The 24,395-nt window shown below is 41.7% G+C and overlaps 1 protein-coding gene across 1 annotated transcript in view; it reads left to right on the plus strand.

Moving 5' to 3' along the window:
- PDIA5 (protein disulfide isomerase family A member 5) overlaps nt 1-24,239 on the plus strand; it is a 97,466-nt gene extending 73,227 nt beyond the window's left edge. The window contains exons 15-17 of the mRNA XM_085066958.1: nt 11,238-11,308; nt 20,366-20,500; nt 22,961-24,239. Coding sequence (XP_084923084.1) covers nt 11,238-11,308; nt 20,366-20,500; nt 22,961-23,041 — 287 coding nt within the window. The 3' untranslated portion in view covers nt 23,042-24,239. The remainder of the gene's footprint in view (nt 1-11,237; nt 11,309-20,365; nt 20,501-22,960) is intronic.
- The last annotated feature ends 156 nt before the right edge of the window (nt 24,240-24,395 follow it).

A 24,395-nucleotide genomic window follows, 5' to 3' on the forward strand; every position in this document is an offset into this window, starting at 1 on the left:
TCTTTCTTCTTTCTCTTATGTCCTCCCTGTTCTTATAGCATATCTCAGTGTGTTTTATCTGCATTTTTACTTTTATGTGCTCTCTCCACTCCGTTATTCCAGATAATTGAGATTTGACTTTGACAATGCATTAAATTTTAACCTCCTACTACTGTAGCACTGAAAACTGTGCAAAATAGAAGCAGTTGGTTGTGATTAGTTGTCAGAATCACAAAGGGTAACAAAAGTTCCAGTAAATAATGTCTTTGCGATTGGAGATGTTTTTGCTGCATTACTCAAACAGAATTAAGGGAAAAAAAGGAGTGATTGAAGCTAGGTGAGACTCTTCTCTGCAGTGCCCAGGGACAGGACAAGAGACAATGGGGTCAGATTAAAACACAGGAAATTTTGTTTACACATTTGGAGGCAGTGATGTTTTTTTACTGTGGTGGTGGTGAATACTAGAACAGGTTGACCCAAAAGGCTATGTTCTTGGAGATATTCAAAACCCAGCTGGACATAGTGCTGGGCAACCTGCTGTAGTTGACCGTGTTTTGAGCAAGGGAGTTAGTCTCTAGATCATCTCTAGATGATTTCCAGAACTACCTTCCAACACAACAATGCTCTATTTCTAGGAATAGTTATACTGGAGTTTGAAGTACTCAGTGGGTTTTGGTTTTCTTGATTGTGGTTTGGGTTGTTTTCCCCCCTTCTTACCCAGTTCTGATTTTCTCTAAACAGGAAAGGCTTAATAACGACCCCTGCTAATTCTTGCATAGAAACAGAAAATGTCCATTTGTGAGTTATAAGAATGAGAGACCAGCACATGAAAACACATTTGTGTCATTTTTTGGTTGAGATGGCTGCTTCCAAAGAGAGTACAAATGAATCAACTATGTCAGAAAGGAATGACATATAATAGACTAGTCATTAACAGGTCCAGATGATGGGGGGAGGGCACTCTGTTTTTCGATCAGTCACTTTTAAAGGCAGGACTCGGCATTGTGCAAATTCAGCTTCTACTTTTAATGTCAAAACATAAGTTAATAAGCACTCCTAAAAAATAAAGACTTTCAGCAGCAATGGGAAGTAGCTGGGGGAATGTGCTCCCTTTTAATGGTTCATAAGGGTGGCAGTTGCCAATGTTATTAACTTGCCAAATGGCCTCAATTTGTGGGACTCAACAGGGTTTGCAGAATGGGTATTTTTAATAAATGCTTTGCTGGGAGCTGATTTCCGGTTCTGTGTTCAGCAGTGAAACTTTCACTTCACTGGAAATTAATTTCATCAGCTGGAAAAAGTTATTTTCTGGTGAAGCCTGACCCACAGGGGTTACCCAGAGAATACCCAGAAATAAACCATCCTGAGGATGGTTTTAATGAGGTATTTTTGGATGGAGCAAGTGGCTGTATTGCTACAAGAGGATGTGCAGTTAAAGACATCAGCCTCCTTGGTTCTCCCCTTAAACTTTTTTGTAGGGTTTTTCTTTCAGCACCGGAAGAAGTGAATGAAGGTGCCTAATCTGTGTTGCATCTGATAAAGTCCCAGAAGACTTTGGGATATTGTTTGAGCCATTAAAAGGCTGTGTGTTGATCTGAGCTGTTTGTGGGAGGTGGTACCTGAGTATTACTCTGATGTAAAACAGAGTAAAGCAGGAATATTGACATCATTGCTGTCTGATGGGTCAACTCCTGGCCACCATTATGAAGTAAGTGGGAAATCAGGTAGGACTTTCTTCAGCAATAAGAAATCAGACAGGGATCTGACTAAATGAGTCCTGTCCATCCCTGTGTGTTTCATCAGGAGTGCATAAAATGCTGAGAGCTAAGCAAACCTGCATTCATTTTACCCACAGACTTTGTTCAAAATATTAATTATTCTGTATGCTGGTACGCTGCCTTTCTGTGTTTTCACAACAAAAACTGCTTCATTTCTTCTGTCCAAGTTATGCATCAAGGAATATACAATGACAAAAAGCACTTGGCTGAGAGTCCTTGCCTGAGTGGGTCACAGTGTGTGTACAGAGAGTGCACATGGTTTTTAGCTATTAATGCTGACAGTCAGGAGGGCAGTGTGCTCCTCCAGCCCTGGAACCCAAGCTGTCATCAAAAAGCTGTTCTGAAGGAAGCAGTAATGTTTCCTTTTCATTCTTCCTGTTTTCTGGAGCAGGCTTGGACAAAGCTGCTTGCACCACATCTCCTCCTTTGCACAGGCAGTTTTGGTGAGATAATGCTGTGTTCTGGCTAAGCTGCACTGCTGTAGCAAAACATGGCAGATTTTATTGGCTGTGAGGCCTCAGCCTGTGGCTGCTGGGCCTGAGATGAGCAGTCTGGGTCTCTGCTGGGTCACTCAGCAGACTTGGGTGGCACAGTTCCGTGTGAAGTATGCACAGAGTGGGAGAACATACTTGACAATTGAGTTTATGAGTTCAGATGTGCAGAGCAAAGCAGCAGCACGGATGAATTTAGTGTCCCACGATGGCCTCAGATTGGCTCCCACCAAGGGGTTTTCCTGTCACTTGCAAGCACAGCTTGTTAAGTTTTGATTAGGAGGCTGTTATCAAAGAGCCTGAACAAACTGTGTGTGTTTGTAAATGAAGCTTAAGCTATCAAAAATTATTAAAAACATGCTGAACAGAAAGAATCCCTTTCAAGGCAAAAAACCCTTGCAGGAGGGATTTTCTGGTTGTTGACTGAGGTAGAGGCGAGGTCTGGACCCTCTGATAATGAGGTTTTAAATCCTGTGTGGGCTGAACTGCAGAATTTTGATATGCTAGTTCTGCCACTAACTGCTTTCTCTCCTGCATCCAAGGTGTTCTTGTTACAGGCATGTTACCGAGGTGTGTTCCTGTCGGTGTAAATAGTGCTGATGCCACAGAGCCCCTTAACAGGCTGGGGTTGATAAAGGATGAATTTACAGAGTGGTCTCTGCAATCAGGCTGGCAGAACTGCTCTTAGCCCCAGCGTTTGTGCCGAGGAGAATAATTAGCTCTGAGAGAACAGTTTGAACTGCACTCAGTGCAGAAGCTGAGGTGCTTCCCCAGACTGTGTAGCTGTCATGAAGTGCTCAGAGGTGGCTGTGGCAGAGCAGTGGCATTAAACTAAAATTTGTTGGGGTGATCCAGCTTCTCTTGTTTTGTAACCCTAAAATGTTGCAGCTGCTTGATTTGGTGTGCAGAATATTGCCTGTATATAAACAGCTCCAGCTTGTGAGAAGGTGCGGGAAGTGCATGCTCCCCCTCCTCACAGACACACAGCTATGTTGGTGCAGCTCTGTTGGTTGGAGACAATGAATATGCCGCCCACCTTTATGCATTGTCACGAAACCCATCTCCAGCAAGACAGTTGCTTTTTTTGGTGTGTAACATTGTCTTAACAGGAGCTGCTTTTAAGCATCAGCACAGCTTGAAATTCCAGTGCTCTGCTGGCTGTTGCTAGCTCAGCAGTGTGTCTTTTATGAGTTGTGTCCACTGGCATGTCAGATGGTACAGTTATTTCATCTGCTCTTTAACTGTGTTTGCAGTTAACCGGGGCTGATGCTGACTTGGTTAACTGCTGCTGCCAGCTTTGTTTGAGCTACACAGGCCAGGGACCCAGTGGAAAATGCAGGTCTGCTGGAATTGGGTGCTCAGGTTTGTTCTGGGTGTAACTGTTGCTCTTTCACCCTTTCTGTCCAGAGTGACTTGCTGTACAGCTTTCCATCTTAGAGGATTGCTTGTTGTCAAGTGGTGAGTGCTGGCATGTCATTGGTAGTTCACTACAGTCAGTCATATCCTTGTGTTTTGTAGTGGATAAAACAGTCCAGGAATTTTGTGCTGAGTCTTTTTACTCGCCTCACTTTGCAATTTGACTTGCTCTGATGACTTTGTTGCTGCTGTTGCTGCTGTTCATGTCTCAGACTATGGTTTCCAAATAATTTGGGTTTTGTATGTTTTGCTTCATCTGTATACCTCCAAAGTGCTACAAAATAAGAGTTCAGATAGCTTGGAAAAAATTCAACAAAATCCACTGTCAGAAATTTGGAGTAGTTTGGCTGTTGTTGGGAGTAGTAAGACAAGCCTTGGTTGACCTGATGCTTAACTGGAAACCTCATAACCTTTTTCAAATCAAAGAACAAATCCCCCTCTTTCAATTACTAATCTCCTGTCTTAGAAATATGATTATACTGTGGTGTCAGGTCATGTCATAGAATGAGCTCCGGGTCCAGATATTCAATTAAAAGGACCTCCAGTTCTGTACTGGTAAGACAAAAGTGAATTAACCTTTCAGTAACATCTCCAAATGCCTTTCTCAAATCTGCCTGTGGATTCAATAACTTCTGTAGCCACACGAATTGCATTGGTTTAAGCAGTATACCCTTTTTCAGCTCTTATCTGTGCAATTACTGTCTGTGGCCTGTCTTTCCTTGATTGAGCAAGTAATATTCTTGTTTTAATTCTAGTTAATCGCTTGGAACTCTTGAAGTGGAAACAGGCTTTGCTTCACTCTGTGGTGTACAAGCTCCCGGGCTGGCTTTGATAGCTGTGCAGTGTTGCTGCTTGCACTTGCTCAGAATTGCAGTCATTTAAAAACCAATAACGGAGGGCACTATCTACCCCTGTTATTTAAACGGTGATGATTTCAAGCAGAGATGGGGAATTGGAAAGTCATTCTCTGCTCTGCACTCTGCTTGCTGAGGGCTCCATCCTGCCGCATGCTGAGCTCTCTGAGGCCCTGATGGTTTTGCAGCTGAGCAAACGGAGTCAGCACCTTGCAGCCCAGCTCCCTGTCAAGCAGGATTGTGAACCCTGAGAGTCACTTAACCTCTTCCTGACTCTATTTAACCTTGGATGTAATGACAGAGGGGGATAATCACGTCTGTCTCTCTTAGGGGCAATTTGAAGCGTAATTAATTGATATTAGTTAAAGCATTTGAGATCACCCGTTGAGAGGTACTAAAGGAAGCCGGGGGCTGAGGGGGGAGCAGAGCCCTTTCTCATGCTGAGTGTAGAGCACAGACAGCACAAATGCCATGGTCTCATAAATCACTGGGCTTTCAGATCTCCTCTAAGGAGTTGGCCAGGACTTTGTTATGAAAGTACTGACAATTTAGGTTAGTGTATTTAACATAAAAACAGCCTACATTAAAATGTGTGCATGTTTAAACTCTCTCTTCAGAAAAAAATCTCATGTAAAATATATGAACACCACTTTGTTACTTTATTTATCAAGATTTTATTATGTACAAAATGCTAAAAGCACGCACAGCAACAACAGGGGTAGGTTATAAACCATTAGGTATTAACGATGGGCAGAAGGTACAAGGTGGTGCTTTCTGAAGTCAAAATGCCCAATCTGTGCTGCTGTAGTGTTCTAGTTGGGGTACTCAGGTTAGGGTTGGCAGGGGCTATTGTCCTTGCCTGACCCACAGGCAGTGCTGGCCTCCTGCAGCTCTGGCCGCTCGGAGATGGTGACACGAGGACAGCCAGAGCATGTCACTGCTGTAGCAGTCTCAGCTCAGCGATGCAAGTCAAGGACAGCTGCCTTCTGATCAGGTAGAGAGCCACTGTGTGAAACCATCTCCTTTAGAAAACCATTTCCTTTCAGACTGAAAATCACTAGTGATGGGGAATGTGAATTTCCATCTAAATTTGACTGGCTTCAGCACACAGCCAGCTCTGGAGCTTACTCAGCCTTTGGCACCCAGCTTGAATAGCTCGTTATAATGAAATTTAGAGACTGACTTTTCTCGATTTCTATCACTTCTTAATCTTTGGATTTAAGCTGTTAACACACTGAGCTTCCTGACTCCCTTTGCCATGAAACACGTCTTTCAGTCCTGTTGTTTGTCTTATAAGTCTTCTGAGCCTCCTCCAGTTCGAACTCATTGTTGATTTGTGGACCCAGACCCACACAGTATTTCAGAGGTGCCAGGCAGAGAGGCCCTCTCCACATCTACTTACTGTTTTGATTTATATATTCAGTGAAGTTCCTTTCAACAACTCCATAATTTTCTTTTAAAGATATATTGCCAGCATTGTTTGGATTTCTTTTGCTTCTAATACATTTAAAGCCCCTTAGATACTTAAAACATCATTATTACCTCTGCTGAGACTAGATACTGCTTTGATGTCCATTTGCTTCCTTTATCTATTTTGTACAAATTGTTAGCTTTTGATTCATATTCATTAAAAAACAGCTTCACCTTTCTTCTATGTGCTATGCTAATCTAGCTTCCACTCTTCGAAGGAAACTGAATTAACCTTGTGATGTTCAGCTGTAGAGAGGTGATATTATATCACTGGGCTTTGTAGTTTCAAATTAAACAAAGCATGAAGTAACTTCAGGGATGTTTTTTCATATTTAAGCAAGTAGAAACCTGGGGGTTTTTTGAAAGAGGACTTGATTCCGTTAGGCAATTCGGAAAATTTGCCACAATTTTATTTGACATGTAATGAGGTGACTATTGTACAACAGGGTGCATCTGTTTCATGCACTGCTTTGGAGACATCTTTAGAATTGCCATCTGGTCCTAATATCTTTGTACACTGAAGTTTTAAGAATCTCTATAAGTTTTACTTTTGACTCACTATCATCTCTGGTTTAACTCACTGGTTAAAAAAAAGAAGCCCTGTTCAATGAAAAATTCTCCATTTGAATGTAAAAAAGACATGTAGGTTATTCACTAGATTGTTCCATTGCTTTGAAATCCTCTTTGCATCCCTTTTGCACCCCATGGGACCCTGCAATTACAGAAAATGTTTTCACAGAATATTATGTCTGAGAATTTATCAAATTGCTACCACATCATATCAGTTTTGTGTCATTCTTACCTTACCTGACAAATGGGTTTATATTATTTTTTCCTCAGTCTGCTTTTTGTTTAAAAAAACAAAAAATTAGTTCACAAGGTGGTGTGAGCACTTAGTTAAATTTTTCTATTTCTCTGTGTAATATCTTTGTTTTACATCATGTGACAAATGTGTTGTGGCATCATTTTGGAAATCACATCCATCTCAACCCTGTGGTTCTTTATTTCTTCAGAGTCCTCAAAGCAGTGTTTCCATGAGGATGAAGCTCCAGCACCTTTATATTCCCAAAGCAATGCTGGCTCGTTGGGTTCCTCAAAGATACCCAGAGAAGATGTTGCACCTTGAGGTTGTTCCTGCTATCAGTAAATTCAGTCCATGGAAAATAAGCTGGCTTATATATTTTCCATCACTTCATCTCCCAAAAGACCCACTAGCTTTCTTTTAAATGCCTCTCTAATTAGAGGAGATTTAATCTGACTCCCTCTCCCCTCAGTGATTATGGCTCTGAGTGAAGCTTGCTTGCCTGCTTGATTTCCCTCGTCTGCTGTTCATCAGCCATTCCTCTTGAATTTTTCCCACAGAAACCATATTTCTCATACACTGGATTATTTTGAGAACTACTTGTTTTTCAAGGTGAGGAATGGCATGGTGCCTGCTGTGGCTGTACCACAGTGTGCCTTCCTAGCTCCTACCAACTTTACAACATGCATGGTGGAGAAAAACCTTGTAGGAAATACTGGGTTTGTGTAAATCCTTAAGTTTGTAGCACAGAGGCAAAGAGAACTTTAGAATTCCTCAATTGCAGGTGTTCTCACACCGACCCGGAGAGCTGTGGTTTAAGCAGGCAGCCCTCGTGCCCCGGCAGGTCAGGGAGAGCAGATGCCACCATGGGCTGAATGGGGATCCTGCAGAGAGCCAAATTTGGAGCAGAGAGGTGAGAGTGCCTGGCCAGAGCTCTGTTAAAGCTGTATTGGTTGCTGATAGTTAACAGGGAATGGCCTCAGCAAATGCTACTGCATGTGCCTTAGATGTCAAGCTCTCTTGTTTTCCTGCTGGGTGATGCAACTGTGTTTCTGCATTAGGAAATGGAGTTATCTTGAGATGTGCAGGAGTGATTAGAGGTTTTGAGTGCCAGTACTGGGATCCTGTGGAAAGGCAGGATGTTCAAGGAGCAGGTTTCTTTCACATTTCTCAAGCCAGGCACAGGAAATTACTGTTCAGTTCACATCTGCTCTTAACCCTGTTGAGATCAAATTTGACTCTGTTGTAAAAACGAAAAAAGAAAATTGTTAAAGCCCTGCATCTGTGTTAGAAGGCTCTGCTCCCAGAAATGCTGCTTTCAATGCTGCTCAGTTAAGACTTCACTTCTTCTCCATGTAGGAAGTCCCTGTGCTTACCATAGCATTCAAATTATTCAGCTAATGAATTTTCCCACTTCTTTAGTCCATAGCAACTGAGAAAGGGCAGGACCTTTGGGTTCTTGACATCTTACCCACACCTTCAGATGCCACCAGTTTAATCTCTTTCCATTGCAGCCCATCTGAAAAATCCTTTGTAAGGAGGCTGCACACTTCCTATCCTCATGTACTGTGCTCAGTACATTTCCTTTCTTTGCACTTTCGAATCTAGAAGATAGTGTTAACACTTAAAATAAATGTGTGATAGTGGGTGTGAAGAGGGAATGGGGAGAACAAGTTTTCCGTCTGTCAAAATGAAGACATCAACCTCTGCTTTTATTTTTTTTGGCATGTGTGCTTTAAATAGAATGACTGGGTTGGGTGACTTCCAAGTGTTTGCTGCATTTGGCAATCCTTCTAAGTTGTAACAGATGAAGTTCTGCTGTTCCATATGATGTGCTCCTTCCCCCTTTTTCAGTGACTCCTTGAAACTCCTTGGGAATTCAGTGTAGCATTCACATCTGTTCCGTGGATGGATGTCCAAGGCTAACAAAATGCCTACTGGACTTGGAGGCAGCTCTGCCAAAAGCCATATGGTTGTGTTTTAGTTTTGTGAGCACAGTGCAGTAAAGAAAGGAGGTTGGGCCAAGAGAGGAGTGAGGGGAGGAGGGATGGAGCTTCAGATGGGTAAACGAAGGTAACTTCTTGTGATATGACATTGGATTAGGTATTTTTGTGTGGAAGAATATGCTTGTTATTTGTTGAATCATGTTCTGATTTTCTTGAGGAATGTGGCTCATGAAGAGTTCTTACCTGCTACAACTGCACTAAAGGGCTTAGAGAGAGGCCTTACTGTCCTGAAATATCTTTTATTGAAGGTTTAAAAGATGTTCTTTGGTGAAATCTAAATTTCAAGCTCAAGATGTTAAGCAAAAAAGGGAACATAAAGGGATTAAGTTTTTAGGATCCTTTGTGTTTTAGTGTGACAGTTGGAAGTGCTTTCCAGAAAAACTGCAGCATGTAGTTAAGAACAAGTGTTCCTGTTTTAGAGGTGCCTGATTTTTATCCATTTTTTGTCTCTGAAATTCTTTTTAGATGTTGTCACCAGTTCTGATTTACTTGTGTAGAGCAGCGTTAACAAGTGAACCAAGGCAGTCTCCCCACAGTACAGGAAATTATCCAAGATGTGTTAAGAGGCAGGCTTGACCTGCAGGCTCTTCAGTATCAGGCAGACAGGACAGGCAAGTAGTCAGAGAGAAAATGGGTCACCAGAGTGGGCTGATGGACATGGAAGCAGCCTGAAACCTTAGCCTCCTCCTCCTCCTCTTCTCTTCCTCCTTGTCTTCCTTTTCTTTCTTGACCATTTTCTCCCAGGCAAATGCTGAACAACTCAACAAGGTTAATAGTTTGCAAGCTGTACAGCACTGCACTATCTCCCACTGAAACACAGCTGCTGCAGGATAGCTGCCATCGTGCTGTATAACGAGTTTGAAGCCATTAAGATGGATTTACAGAAGTGCCTCAGTTTCCCAGGAAACGTGCCATTGACTTTCTGGTGTTCTTAGCTACTGCACAGACTCTCAGTGTATTTTTACAGGTGTGGCATTGCAGTGCTTTCAAAATCCTTTTCTGAAGAAAGAAATGCTGTAAAATTCAAAGTAGTGCATGTAAGCAATGAAATTACATTTTGGTGAAACTGAAAGGGGTATTCAGCCTTTCCTTTGTGGAGAAGGGTGTGCAGTGTTTATGCACAGATACTATTTTTCTTGTCAACTGAAAGAGTGAACATAGCTTAGGAGGGTGGCTGCAAGTCTCCTAAGAGGGCATTTGTTCAGTCCTGACTTAAAAGTAACACAGGCACTTGTTCATCATGTAAAATACTGGTAAACAACAGTAGCATAAGCTGTAATTGGTGCTTGTGAGCTACTCATTTGTGATTTTTCTGTTCCTGTTCAGAAATAATAGCAGGATGAACTCCCTTGCCAGGATTACGCAGGCTTGACTGTGTCCATTCCTTTTTTAACATGCATCTAAGCAAAAAACACTGTCCTGAGTCTTTGCTTGGGATCAGCTTCTGTGCTGGGTTTGAAAAAAAGTAATTTGTTACATCTATGCAGGTACTTTCCTTTTCAAAGTCTTACTTAGTATAGTAATGATGTTTTGTGAGTAGTTTAGATTATTCACAGACAATAATTTGTAGATATAGCTTCTGAATTAAGAGCACTCACATCTGAACCTTGAATTGAGAGCAGTTCTAGTTTCCTTTCTGTGGCTTCTTTTAAAATGTTTGAGTTAATTCAGTGTATGTTTAAGCAAGGGATCAGCTGGCCTTTTGTTCAATCCTGCAGTGGTATAAAGAAGTATCAGCCCATCTCCCATACAAAGCTCTGTGGTTTCTGTGTGCTGCATCTGTAAAACTCTTCAGGGGTTGCCCATTTGTGGTGAACAGGAAGAAGGTCTCCAGGAAGGCCAGAAGCAGTCATCCTAACCTGGGAATGGACATCTGCTCTCCATCCGTGAAAGATGTCTGCCCTGCTGGACTTGCTTCTCTTCCCCTCCCTTGTGTTCCCAATGGTTTGGCTTTAACACAGGCCCTTTCCAAACACTTATAAACGCTCCCAGCAACTTCCTTTCCAACTTCCAACCTCTTCCTGTTCACAGCTTTATTCCCATGTCCAAGTGAAGCTGGTATCTGTGGCAACAGCAGTAATAACCTACATGGCAATACCAGGAGGTACAGAGCAGGGAAATGGTCTGTCTGTGGCTGGTGGTGTTTAAGTGCCCTTAGGGACTGGTGATAGAGAAAAGCCCCCTGCACCGTGGCCCCTATATGTCATGTAACTATAAATGTACACTTAAACTCCTTGAAGTTTGAGAGATTTTAAACATGTGCCTGCTTTCATGTAGCTGACACATGGTCCACACATGCTTTGTCCCACTCACCCCAGGAGAGCTCCTGTCCAGAGTGATCTTTAATTCAAATTCTCTGATTCACCTTGTGTCTTGAGCCTGTCCCAGTATCTTTCCTACAACTAAAGTTTATAATGTCTTTTTCTTCCTGTGTCAAACAGGGTGTCCTCACTGTAAAAATGCCATTCCACATTTCACAACTGCTGCTGAAGTCTTTAAAGAAGATCGCAAGGTAACTTGCTGTTAATTATTTCTGTGATATTTAAGATTGTTTTCCATAATTTGTACTTTATAGGCTTGTAGATAAAATTGCTGTTACTCTAAAAGAAACGTATCTGTATCATAGAGGTTGTATCTTCTTTGGTCAAACTGAGTTACACTTCCAACCTATTCCATTTTCCCTAATTTGCTGTCTTTTATATTTAAGTCTTTGTGTAAGAGTTATTTTGTATGAAGTGAAACACAATTCTTTCTTATCGTGGGATTAAAAAAAGATAATTCACATCATCGCCATTCCCCTTCAATTTTTGTCAGCTGTTGGGGTGCATGTAGAGAAACCACAAGTTGTGTGACAGTCCTGAAGACCTTAATCACATAACTAATCCTTGCTTGCATAGCACAAAGTACAATATATTTCTGTAAGTTGGCTGACTTGAGCCTAGGATGTTCTTCTAGGACCCTGCTGCTTTGGCCTTGAAAATGCATCTGATGGCTGAATCACACTGGGTAATTTCCTTGCATCAGCTGAACCATTTTAACTGAGCATATGCAGATCAAGGATTTAAATAACACCACTTGAGCCCCAGGATTTAACCAGATAACTAGGTAGGAACTTGTTTGTTATCTTTCAGTGAACTGTATTTCATTCTGGTCTCTGAGTTTGTTCCAACTTCACAATTGCTTTGTGTTCAGGTGTGGCAAGGAAAAGATTTGACAATTTAATATGGAAATTGCTCTCTACACCTTCCTCAGGAGGGGAAACAGAGACAGAGATACTGAGCTCTTCTCCCTGGAATCCAGTGGCAGGACGTGGGAATAGTTGAAAGCTGTGCCAGGGGAGGTTCTGACTGGACAGTAGGAAGCACTTCTTTACCAAGAGGGTGATCAGTCCCTGGAACAAGCTTCCTTAGAGAGGTGGTCTATGCCCTGAGCCTGTCAGTGTTGAAGGGACATATGGACAATGTCCTAACAACAGGCTTTAACTTTTGGTCAGCTCTGAATTGGTCAGGCAGCTGGACTAGATAATCCTTGTAGGTCCCATCCAACTAAAATAGTTTATCCTGTTTTATATTCTAAATGAAGAGGTAATTTTGTAACAGCTGTACTCCATAACAGAAGAATTTTTGTAATTTTTTTTCCTTTCCTCTCATCTGTTCTGTAACTCACAGAAAATGCATCAGATTGACAAGAAACAAATCATTCTTGTATCACTGACTGCATAAATTAGAAGTCCATCACTTCTGCCCTCTGGCACACAGAAGATTCATAGGCATGCAGCTTTTAGTTCTCTTACTGCTGTAAATTAGTTTGCTCAGTTGCCTTTTGGTTACTTTTTTGTTTCCACAGTCTCTGAGAAAGTATCCTTGCTTTCTCAATTTTCTGGTAGTTCCCAATGAAGCCTCTCTTTTCCTAAACTCATTAAAATTTCAGTCAGAGGAGATGAAACAAATGTACCAAACAATGGGAAACTTGCTTATTAGAGCTCCAGGATGTATTAACAAGCAATCTGAATGATGGCACAGTTAGCTGGACAGGGTGGTGGTAGGAAATGCAGGCCTGGGAAGCTTTTCCTTCAGACTTCAGGTTATGAATGGACTCTAAGAGCAGAGCAGTGATTGACGTTGCAACTCTTGACTTCAGTTTAAGGCTGAAGTGGGGAGATATAAAATGTAATGAGTTGGAACAGGAGAGCCAGTAGGGAATATTAAGGCTGGTACAGTTTTAAAGAGGTGTGTGCAGTTAGGGAGAATGATGTTATTCCACCCCAATGACTTTTGAAAGTGCCAGGGGTTGATTATCTTGGGAGCCCCTGTTTAATTGTGTACAGCTATAACCTGCCAAGGTGCTTCTTGCTGCCAGTTTGTGCCACTGTGGAAAAGAAAACAAACCTGGTTTAGACTTTAGAAGGGCACACTGCTGTTCACACAAGCAGCACAGGACATATTCCCATGTTTGAAACTGGAGCCTTCAAACTAATTTGCATTTCTGTCGGGTTTCAGACTTCTGTAAAATCACTGCTTAACAGGAAAAAAGTATTTATTCTTTCAAAAACAGGGCAAGATTACTAATTCTCATTTTTAGTAGTGGTGTCTTTTCACTACTTCATTTCTGTAGTAGTGTCCTTTTTTTTTCCCTAGAGAAAGGTTTTTCACTTAACAGAGTATGGTAGTATTTAAACTGTATCTTCTTTTTAAAAGAAGCATCTTTTAATTAAACATTCAATCCTGCAGAAGGCAAGGAACAATCAAAAACATTCCAGCCTTGAATTGGTTATAAATGGTATCTTAAAAGGTATCCTTTGGGAGACTATGAGTCTTTACACTGGAATTTTGAAGATGAGCAGAGCTTGAAGCTGTTAAATACGTGTCTCTGGCTCTGCAGATCGACTGTAAGGGGGTGGTTTTGGCGCAGAAGCCCCCTTCCCCCCGGGGCTGTGTGTAATGCTCTGTACTTTTTCATCATCTGCACTGCTGGAGTTGGAGTTCAAAAATGCACTGCTTGGAACATTGGCCCCAAATGTCAGCTCTCATTGGCCACATCACTGCTGGTGGTTTTAGCAGGAATTCCCAGCCTGCTCACTGGCCTGGGGCAGTCCAGGCTGCTGCAAAACACAGCTTATGCTGAGACCCACAAACCAGAGCCTCCAGTCATGCCATCTTCCTGGAGAAATTCAGTGCCACTAGGACCAGATCAGTGGAGAGGCTACTCCAGTGGCAGTGTGCGTATGGTTTCAGTTATTTAAAAGGAATAAAAGTGGGGGGAAAAGCCATCTGGAGCATTCTTACCTTGAGGTGCTGTGGTCTTTGCACACAGCTGCCAGGGGAAAGCCTTTGGCCAGTGCCCCACAGCTCAAGTTCTGGCAGTGACCAGTGTATGTCAGAAAACACAAATGTGAGGGTTGTCACTTTGCTGAGCAGATTGAATGTTCAGGCATGTTCAGTAACTGCTCCACAGTCTCTCTTGAAAACGAAATCTTTAAAAAATCTGCATTCTGCCTTTTGGCTGATCCTAAAGGTCAGCTTGAAGGAACTGATTAGTGATGTTCCAGCTTGGATTTGCTGAAGGAAAGCTCTTGACTCCTCAAAACCTCTCGATAACAAATCTCTGGTGCTCCTGCAAAGGGGCTGCTCTTCGACCAATCTTCCCCGTTTTCACAGGAGAGACTGTTCCTGTACAAATGCATTGACCCAAATCAGAGCACCACAGCTGGGTTCTAGTGAGTTCCCACAGAAACAGCTGTGGCAGAGATTGCTGGAAAGTGTGCAGCAAATGGGGTGAGCTGGGGTGCTAGAGGGGGCTGCCAGACAGCAGTGAAGCTGGTAGGTCCCCAATGTGTATGGTGAATCACAGTTTAAAATTATTATACCAACAAAATGACTGTACAGAATTATCCAAATGAGTTAATATTTTAGTTTGGCAAGGAATTTGATCCCTGTTAGCCTAAAAAGCATGTGTTGAATTTCTTTTTAATTAGACTCATTAAATATGGTGATGTTAGCACTGTACATCATGGTGTACTAATGGATGTCCCCTTTGCAAATAGGCCTGCTTGGGGAACAGCTGAGGAACTGCAGCTCCTGTAATGCTGCCATGCCACATCTGGGCAACTAATAATGAATCTCCCATTTGCAAGGCCTTTCACTTTGAGAGCAGTAGCTGAATTGCAGCAAGCTTTAGCAGACCAGCCCCTAACTGCTGTTAGATCCAGAACAGGTGATAGAAATAGAAACCTGTGGAGTAATCCTAGGGAAGAATGCACATCTGTCTTATTTATAGGTGCTTTTAAGACGTTTGGCAACAACAGACCTTTTTACTAGTAATCAGGTAATTGTCATGTGGAATTGATTATACTTTAAAAATGTTGGTTGGAAGCATTTATTTCCATGCTGCAATTTTGTTTTTACTTGCTTTAAGCTTATCAAATATCATTCCTCTCTCAAATCAATATTCAGTTAGCTATTCACTTCCATTTTCATAACAAAAGTCAATATTAGCTCTAGCAGAGATTTATTTCCTTGAATCAATAAACCAGTGTGTGGCAGTACATATTTTAACAGAAGAGCAACTAGGATTGCAGGGGATATTTTTACTATATCATCACGTGGTGACTGGGAGACAAACTGTTAAAAAGAAAGAGCTTTAAGAACAGAAAGGAGAAGTTACCTGGAAGGTCAAGGGATCCCACTTTCAATTTCCTACACATCTCTTTGAACCATTGAATGTAATTGTGTTTCTTACCTGTAAGAAGAGTAAAAAGTTGTTTCATAATTCTGTTGGAAGGGAACTGTGATTCCTGATGTATGATTAGATTATGCTGCAAGTACTTATTTTTCCTTCTAACACTTAGTAACAAAATAAGGCATCACCCTTCTGTTACAGCTGGGGCACATGGAGATCAGTCATCATATTTTCAGCATAGCTCCACTTCTACTGAAGCACCTAAATGAAAAGTTCTGGTTTTTGCAACAGCTCAGCTTTTGGGATCAATCCTCTTCATCTGAAAAATATGCCATGTTGTATTTCCTCAGAGCTCTTCCAAGCTTCTCATGTACTGCTCGTGGTCTATTGCCATGCAGAGTTAATTTTGCAACTCTGTAGTTAAGCTCCAAGTTTTTTGGTAAAACCATGACAGGTTGTTGTGGGATTCCTTTTTCAAGTAAAGGTATTTTCCAGTCCCAGATGTTGCTTGACTCATGTTAACCTATCCTGACTTTGGAGAAATGCATACTTATTTGGTGGGGTTATTGTTGTTGCTGTTGTTACCATTATTATGCATTACTATGCATACTCACCTGATACTATTAATTATTATAGGCTGCATAGCAGTTGTGAGGAACTACCCACAAAACTAAGGAAGTTGGATGTACTCCAAGAAACTTCTCTGGGGTCCACAGTCTCTGATTGATTATCTTTTCATTTGATAACATTTCTATTCCTGCTACAGCTACTGAACATGCTGGTGATAGACCTGAACAGCATTGGCTCTGGAGAAGGGACTTGTATATAATGATGTATTGTCAATATCTAAGGCAGCACAGCTTTGGGTTATAGAGAATCCATAATCCCGTGGAGTTTTGTGAATGTTGCAGATATAGCACTTACAGCTTTTTCTCCCTGAAATGTTTTTTCAGTGGATTTTCCCCTCTGGTTAGAGGAAAGCTCAAGAAATTAAATTTTAGCCCTAACAATCAAAATCTCCATAAAATCAATCTTGGCTTCTGAAAGCTGTTGCACTGGATTTTTTCTTAATAGACATATATATATGTCGCTGTTGAGCAGCTAGCAGAGTAATGAAGGCACCAGTTCTCAGTGGCATGAAGGAATGACCTTTATTGTTTTGATTTCATCACATATATAGAGTTCTCAAAAGTCACCCAGATTGGTCAGTCAGAAGCCTTCCCCCAGGCCTGATTGGCCAGGCCTGCACTGTCCAAGTTCTGGGACACTATTCCAACAACATCCAAACTTTATCTTTATTTATAAAACAGAAGAAAATTTCTCATGGGAAAAAGCTGTGCTAGCCACATATATATACACATAAAAAATGTTAGACCAGTGTTAGCAGTGTTTCTTTCTCTCACAGATTTTTAGGGGGTTTTTCTCTCTTGATGAGAGAGAATTCATGAGAGGTGATGCCAAGTGTCCTGGCTCCTGGATACATATCTGCAATTTCTGGTTGAATAAACTTAGTGGGTTTGCAGGTTAAAGCATGTAGGTCTTGCTAATCTGTGCTCTCCAGTGAACTTCTGTCTAATCTGTTGGTTACAATTCTGAGAGGAATATTCTCCAGTAGTCTTTAACCACATTTTGAGAGAGGGTTTTTTTTGGGTTGTTATTTTTCCTGACTCAGTTTCCTTCTTTAGTGAAGCAGAAAAGCTGACTCTTGATAAGAGGACTGAGAATAAGAGGAATCTCTCTCTACAGTGTATCACTGCTGCGCTGAGCCAGGACTCATAGACTCAAAGCATTTCTTTTTGTGGGCTGCATCTTTTTACTTGCAGCCTTTCAGTAGAGCCATGCAGGAATTCATTCTGGGAGGACACACTCTACCAGCAATGGAGTTGAGTATTCACAGTCCATCAAAACACAAACAGAAAGAAGCAAAGGGCATCAGTGCTATTTACTGAAATTCTAGTGTGTCTCAGAGTTCAGCTGTCTGGAGCTGATGGAATTGAGATGAGAATTGGTCCTCAGTCCAGAAGTGTGTTTTGCTTCAAGTGTATTCCAGCATCACTCTTCTCTTTTCGCAGTGCACTATATTCGATCTTCCGCTGTGAGACAGGCAAGACAATTAGGACTGTGATGCTATGATAATGAGTGCACAGAGATGGTAGCAACCTCTATATTTAGGCTGCCTTAACATTTCCACTCTAAAGTAATCACTCAAGCTCTCCTAAGTACTCTTACTCAGCCACTGTTGGCAGCAGGCATTGAAATGCAGCCTCAGATACAGTCTTGGGAATTAGATGTTTCTCTATGAAATTTTGTTCACGTCTGTATGAGCTACAAGCTTTTTGAAAATCGCCGTTCCTCTTCTCTCACTGGCTATAAAAATAACCAGACGTATGTTCTGAAGAGCTGGGCTCAAAATGCTGTCTGCAGGAGCACTGGTGGGGCTGTGTGGGAGCTTGCATGAGGAGCTTTGCAGAGAGGACAGACCATGGGCACATCCCCCAAATGCTATTGCAGATGTGCCATTAGACCTGTTAGATCAGACGCAGCATTGGGCTCATGTGGCTGCTGTGGACAGACTTAGATTGGGATCTTTGTGTGTACAACTGATGCACAGATGGACCAGCTTAGGTTTCCATGTGCTGTAGAGGAGAGTTGTGTCTCAAGGACACTACTGAGCATTTCTGCCAGAAACCACCTCCTTAAAGTCCACCAGCCACCTGTTCTGAGGCAGCAGGTGAAGATGTTCTGAACAAGGTTAACAATGGCCTATAGACTTGCATTCCTGCACTGCACCCTCTCCTCACTGGGGGCTATTCTCACAAAAGCCTTTTGTTATTGGACTATAGGATTTTGAAATTGGACTCTTGCTCCAATCAGCACCCGTTTAGATGTTTCCAGAGGTACAGATAAATAAAGAGGGCTTCTCTTCCATCTTCCTTCCAGTGTACTGACAACTAATTTTCTTAATCTCCAAGACACTAAGAACAGATAGGTCATCAGTCACAACAGTTTCATGCCTCAAACCAGCTAAGATCTGGATGAGTACATGCATACCTTCCCCTTTTTCTGGCTGGAATCTCTGCCTGTGTGATACTTAGAGCAGTGAGAAAAAAAGTTATTTGATTTATTCTCCTAGTTTTAAAGGAACCAGGATTTCTAGTATTCTTTTTCCCTTCATGCTGTGTCATGAAATAAATGATTGTCTCCATTTTAAGCCTTCCTTTACGCAGAAGTAGCCAACAGAGCTCTAGAATTCGGCTGGCTGCTAAGGTCAGGAAGACAGAAATACTTAGATGAAACTCTTTTGCAGTTTAGTATTCCTAACCTTTCATTTAAATTGGCCTGGAATGTGTAGGAGGCTTTGTGTTTATGCAAAGAAGAAAAAAAAAGGGTCATACATGTTTTTAACAGCTCTCAAGAGTCCTGCTTCTGTAATAGCCTTATTAATGTTTAAAACCAGAGACCAGATATTTAAGGTAAGAACACTGTTCACTTTATCTAGTACTTTCCACCTGAAGACAGACCAAGCAAGATCATAGTGCGTATTGTCTTGTCAGGTTTCAAAGCCAAAACAAACCAAACAAATTAACTGAAATTGGCTTTGCCAATCTCTTTAATTACTGCTAGGATAATGTGGTTTTGTCATTTTGACAGTGTCGCCATGAAACAGGAGGGCATTGCGGAATATTAAGTGATCTTTTAATTATGGAAGAACAGTTCAATTGCAGCCCTAAAGTCATGCAAGCAAAAGGTATTTTCATCAGCTGTTTGAAGGAGGCTTGTGGAAGGGAAATTTGAAATTAAGATGTGTCTGCTATAAAATTAGCACTTGATAAATTGTAACCCACAGTTGCAATAAGTCGTTCCTCTAATTTGTTTTGGCTTTTTACATAGATTGTCCTTTAACCTGCTTGCTCTTCAGCAGAGCCTGTCTCAGGCTCTGAAGGCAGAAGCCTGTGAGAGCAGCCTGCATTCAGAGCCTGAACTGCTGCTTGCAGGAACAGTCAGGGTGAAATCACAGCACAGGGCTCAGTTGCTTTGAGTAGAAGCCCATGAATCACATTTTATTTCACATCGGAAATGTTAAGGGCAGCTCCTCCTCAATACTTCACAGTCAGGACTCGAATGTTCAGAACTGATGCACTGGGGCTGTGAGGCTGTGCTTCCTTGCTCTGCCTGTGTGGAAGCAGGCAGGGACTGAGGGTGTTGCTCCACTGCCAACAGGCTGAGAGCACAGCAGGCTCTTTCCTGTTCAGGATTTGTCTGTGTGACAGTAGCATCTAGAGGTTTCAAAAGGAATTAAGGCCACTTTGCTAATGGCTGCATATAATGTACAGTCCTGAAAAAAAACAGGAAAGGAAACACAAACCCAGGCTGAGATTGTAAGCAAGCAACCTTCATCCCTTTGCGCACTGCGTGGTAGGTGATGCTCTGGCCTCTCACCCATCCCCATTTGACCTTGGAAGAACTGCTTGGAGTTTAGAAAAGCTATCTGGAGTAGAAATCATTAATCTGTGAATAGCCTGCATTAAGTGGCTATCCATGTTTGGTAGCTTTTTCAAGCATTAGCCATGCCACAGGAAAGATGTTGGGTTAGGAGGGTTGTTACCGTCACCAAAGCCACTGTCTTTGGTTTTATTAACCCAGCCTCTGGATTTCCTGCTTGGACTGGGAAGGTGATTTTCTGCTCTGTGACTTGAACATGCGGCTGCACAGGCAAGGTGATGATCACCCTCTGCTCTCCCTCCACAGCTGAATCCTTGCAGAAGCCATTGTGTGTTTGGCAGAAGACTTGGGTCTCTCTCAAGTGCTGAGGCTAAGCTGCAGCAGCATCATCATGAAATGGACTCTTGCTTTGTCTTCTCCTGCCTCAGTGTGATCTCTTGTGTTTCAGATCGCCTACGCTGCAGTGGACTGTGCCAAAGGACAGAATCACGACCTGTGTAAGCAGGAGGGGGTTGATGGCTACCCTACCTTCAACTATTACAACTATGGGAAATTTGTGGAAAAATATACAGGAGATCGAGGGGTAAGTGAAAGCAAGAATCATCACCTGGTACAGGGAGGAAAGTGTCCTCTGCCTGTCCTGCAAATGAAAACTGCGGGGTAAATTTTTACCATGCTGGAAGAATGTTGAACTGCCTCTGTTGCTGTCTTACATGGATGAATCATTGAGTACCACACCCCTGTACATCTCTGCATTAGGAACACACTTGGTCTATTTTTAGAAACATGAGAAGAGGAAAAAGGATTAGATTTGGTAATGCTCTTTGTATATTTTATTCTTTAAGCTTACGTCTGTGAGTGAATTTGGACTGAGTGAAAGGGAAGGGTTTATTGCATGTGCTGCTGGCAGAAATGCCAGAAAATACAGGACATACTCCTGTCAATTCTGGATCACACGGACACTGCAAACGTGTTACAGGTTCACCAGGCTGCCAAATGGTGTCAGACCATTGGTTTTACAGCCAGGACAAAGCTGTCCTTTGGAGACTAGGGGAAAGTAAATATCTCATTTGCCCTGAATCAGATTCACTCCTGGCACTCAGGATGGGAAGAAAAATCGTGCACTCTACCCCTGGGCTGAAGTTTCATTCTTTTGTCCTGCTGTGGCCAACTAATTATATGCTGTGAGTGCAAGAAATGGGGGCAGAAATGGCAGAATGCCTTCAGTGGTTGTAAAGTAGCTGAAAATAAGGAAGCAATTCAATTATTTGTGGGCCTTCTTTGTCATAACCTCCTAGAGGGAGGTCACTCCTCAGCAGCCATTGATTGCCTGGGGGTCTGCAAGAAAAACTTGGGGTCTTTGAGCCATCCAGTGATTTTGAGAAAAGATTTTTGCCTAAAAGTTACTGCTTCTATTAGAGCTCAGAAAATTATATAGAAGCATGAATTTAAAAAGCCAGGTTCTGAGGTTCTCTGTTAGTCAGGATCTTGGGGAAGTCTTCATAGAGCTTCTCCCAGTTTCATTCAGCATACATGGACCCCAGTAATTACCATTTTGTGTGCTGATCCAGCCATTGTTATGGATACTGTGTTCAGTTCCAATTCTGGATCTTTTCTTAAAAGATGGGTGCAGTAGCCAACAATTGAAGTAAGATTTCAGTCACAGTTTTTGCATCTCTAAACCATACTTACAGAAATGATGTATGAAAGGAAGGATCCGTGGTGACTAATTAAAAGAATTTATATCCAATACAGGAGTGCTCTGAGGCCACAGCAGCTGGGAGACATTAATCCATACTCTGGAAAGTGGACTAACAAATCCCCTATGTGCAGCCAACCCTTTCTTGGGTAAAAATTACCCAACAGGAACATCTCTCTGCTGTCGGCTGCTCTGTTCCCCTTCCACCTCTTTGGGGACCTACGGTCTTCTGCTTGTGCAGCACTGAATTAGGGTTTGTTATCTCTGACAATGGGAATGCTGGAGGCAGTGCTTTGCACAGTGCCTTTCATGGAGGCTGTTGATTGCTAGTTGTCTCCAGGTGACAAATGGCCAAAGCTCCTCACTTCATTTATTTTCAGTGGAAGATCAGTGAATAGTTCCAGAAAAGTGTTTTGTTGTTTAGTCTTCTAAAAGCTTCCCAGCCTTGTGGTTTGGTTTTGCTTTATTTGTTTTGTTGTTCCCTGACATAGTTTTAAGTCTTTTGCTTATGTTAGTTGCTCTCTACCTTTGGTATTTTCCCTCTTCACTGCCAGTTTTGAGTGGTGTGCTCTTTGATTGTTTAAATGTAAAAATGGTCAAATTGTGTGGGAGCAGTGTTACTTGCCCAGCAAACTGCAGTGTTGGGTTACCAGTAGGCAGTGTACTCCAGCACAGGTGTTCATACCTCCACCCATCCAAGCCTTCTGGAAATGCCTGAGAGCTGTGTTCACAGCTTTCCTTGGAAAAGGAAACTGCTGGCATTCAACAGCCTTAGATAATCTGAAATCATAAGTTGTTGAAATACAGAGATTGGCATCTAGACAACCAGGTTTGAAATTTTTGATAATAATTTTAATAGTAATATCAAAAAAAAAAGGGAATTACCTCATTGGAATGTTTGGAAAAGAAAGAAAACTGTCATCAAAACTGTTAGAGGATGAGTGGCAAATGTGTATATAGTCAACAAACAATCCAGTAAGTGCTTTTAAAATGACACAAAAAGCATACAAAGGCAGCTTGAAAATGCCTTTTGAGTGCTTTCAACAAAAAGTTTTAGGGCCTTTTTCTTTGTGTCCCATCTCTTCCAAGGTTGATATGTGAGATGTGCATGGATATTTTCCCCTTGCATTGCAGTGGAGCAGCACTGGACCAGAGCATGGCACGATGAGGCAATGCAGAAGCAGTAACTGCTCCTGAGTTTATATTCTGCCATGGGGTACAGAAACTAAACGACTGCTCCTTAGTTTATATTCTTCAGGGATACAGAAGCTCAAAGTGCTATTGATGCCTTGTTTTGCTTTATTCGTAAAAATATGACCCATATTTTTCTTCCTTCAAAACCAGGAGTCTGGATTCACCACTTTCATGCGAACCCTGAGAGAAAGAGATCATGAAAGAGTAGGAAAGAAGAAGGATGAATTGTAGTTTCTGCCTCAAAAGAAGCTTTCCGCTGCACTGTGAATGGTTCCAGGTCTTTTGTTGATGCACCTGAGACTTCACATATTCTCAAGACAGAGACTTTTTTTTTTACAAACAGCCATGGCCATTTTGTACAATTTTGAAATAAAGTGAAACCACTTGATTTTTAAAAGAAAAATAAATTAGAATGTTGCCATAATGTTTTAAAGAAAACTTAGCATTTTCTCTCATGTTGGGAGACTATGCCCACTGACACTCCTATGCAATATTTTTGTAGTCTGTAGTGTGTCTGTAGGTGATGTTGTTTGTTAGGGTGAAATTTTTGTTCTGGTATTGCAGTACATGTAAAAAGCAAAGGGGAGGGGACATGGTTTGGTTTGGGTTTGGTTTGTTATGTTTTGTTTAAATCAGTATAGGAAAATGGGATTTATAAGACAAGGATTTATTCAAATGCAGTTTTACATTCTTGTGAAATAGTTACATGTTCTTGACTGAGATTTGGGGGGAACAGTTTTAAGGTGCTCAGGGATAAATAAGGTATCTGAGTTAATGAAGACTTTAACGTTGACCAGTCCAGATCTGTTAATTTCATTTAAACCTCTCTGGGCTTTAAATCAGATCTGTTTACATAACTTTGTAAAAATGTATTGAGTGAATTAAGCCACACTGATCAAAAATCAGCAGAGCATGGGTGAAATTAGACTAAAACCCTCCTTCGGATCAATACTGTCAAATATATCTGTAAGTTATGGCAGGAATGATTGTCCTATAGGAATAGATGGTTACTCTTATAGGGTACACAGTCTCCCTTCCAGTTATGATTGGGTTGTACCAAATATGTGTTGTAAAGTGTTACATTCAACTGTTTTGAGAAATGCGTAATACTAAATGCATAATAATTCTGGTAATGCAGTAATTGTGTATATTACCTGTTTACATTCCAAGAGTTTATCTGCATTTGTAGGAGGGATTTTTCCTTTTTGCTCCTTGAGGAGTTGCACAAACAATCTCTCTCTGACAGTCATCACTATAAAATCTGTATCAGCAGCAGTTGAAATGTCTTACACTTCCGATGCTTAAGCAAAAAAAAATGTTAATCTGGAGGTACTTCTGTCTTTGCAGGAGGGGAGAGGGAGGGGCAGGAAGTTGCGATTCACTTTGAACTAGAAATAAATTTTAAAAAGACAAATATTTTTATCATTAATCAGCCTTTTTCAGCTTCTTCCCCACTGGACGAATGACCACAGCTGGTGGTGGCTTAGGAAGAGCCAGAGCATGCAGGATGAGTTCCACCACCTGTGGCTGGGATATCTGGGCACTGGGAGTGCTGGGCAGCACTGGGCAGTGTGGTGGTGTGAGG

The sequence above is a fragment of the Lichenostomus cassidix genome, chromosome 7, assembly GCF_008360975.1.
Source record: "Lichenostomus cassidix isolate B80296 chromosome 7, HeHo_3.0, whole genome shotgun sequence".
In the NCBI taxonomy this organism is placed as follows: Eukaryota; Metazoa; Chordata; class Aves; order Passeriformes; family Meliphagidae; genus Lichenostomus; species Lichenostomus cassidix.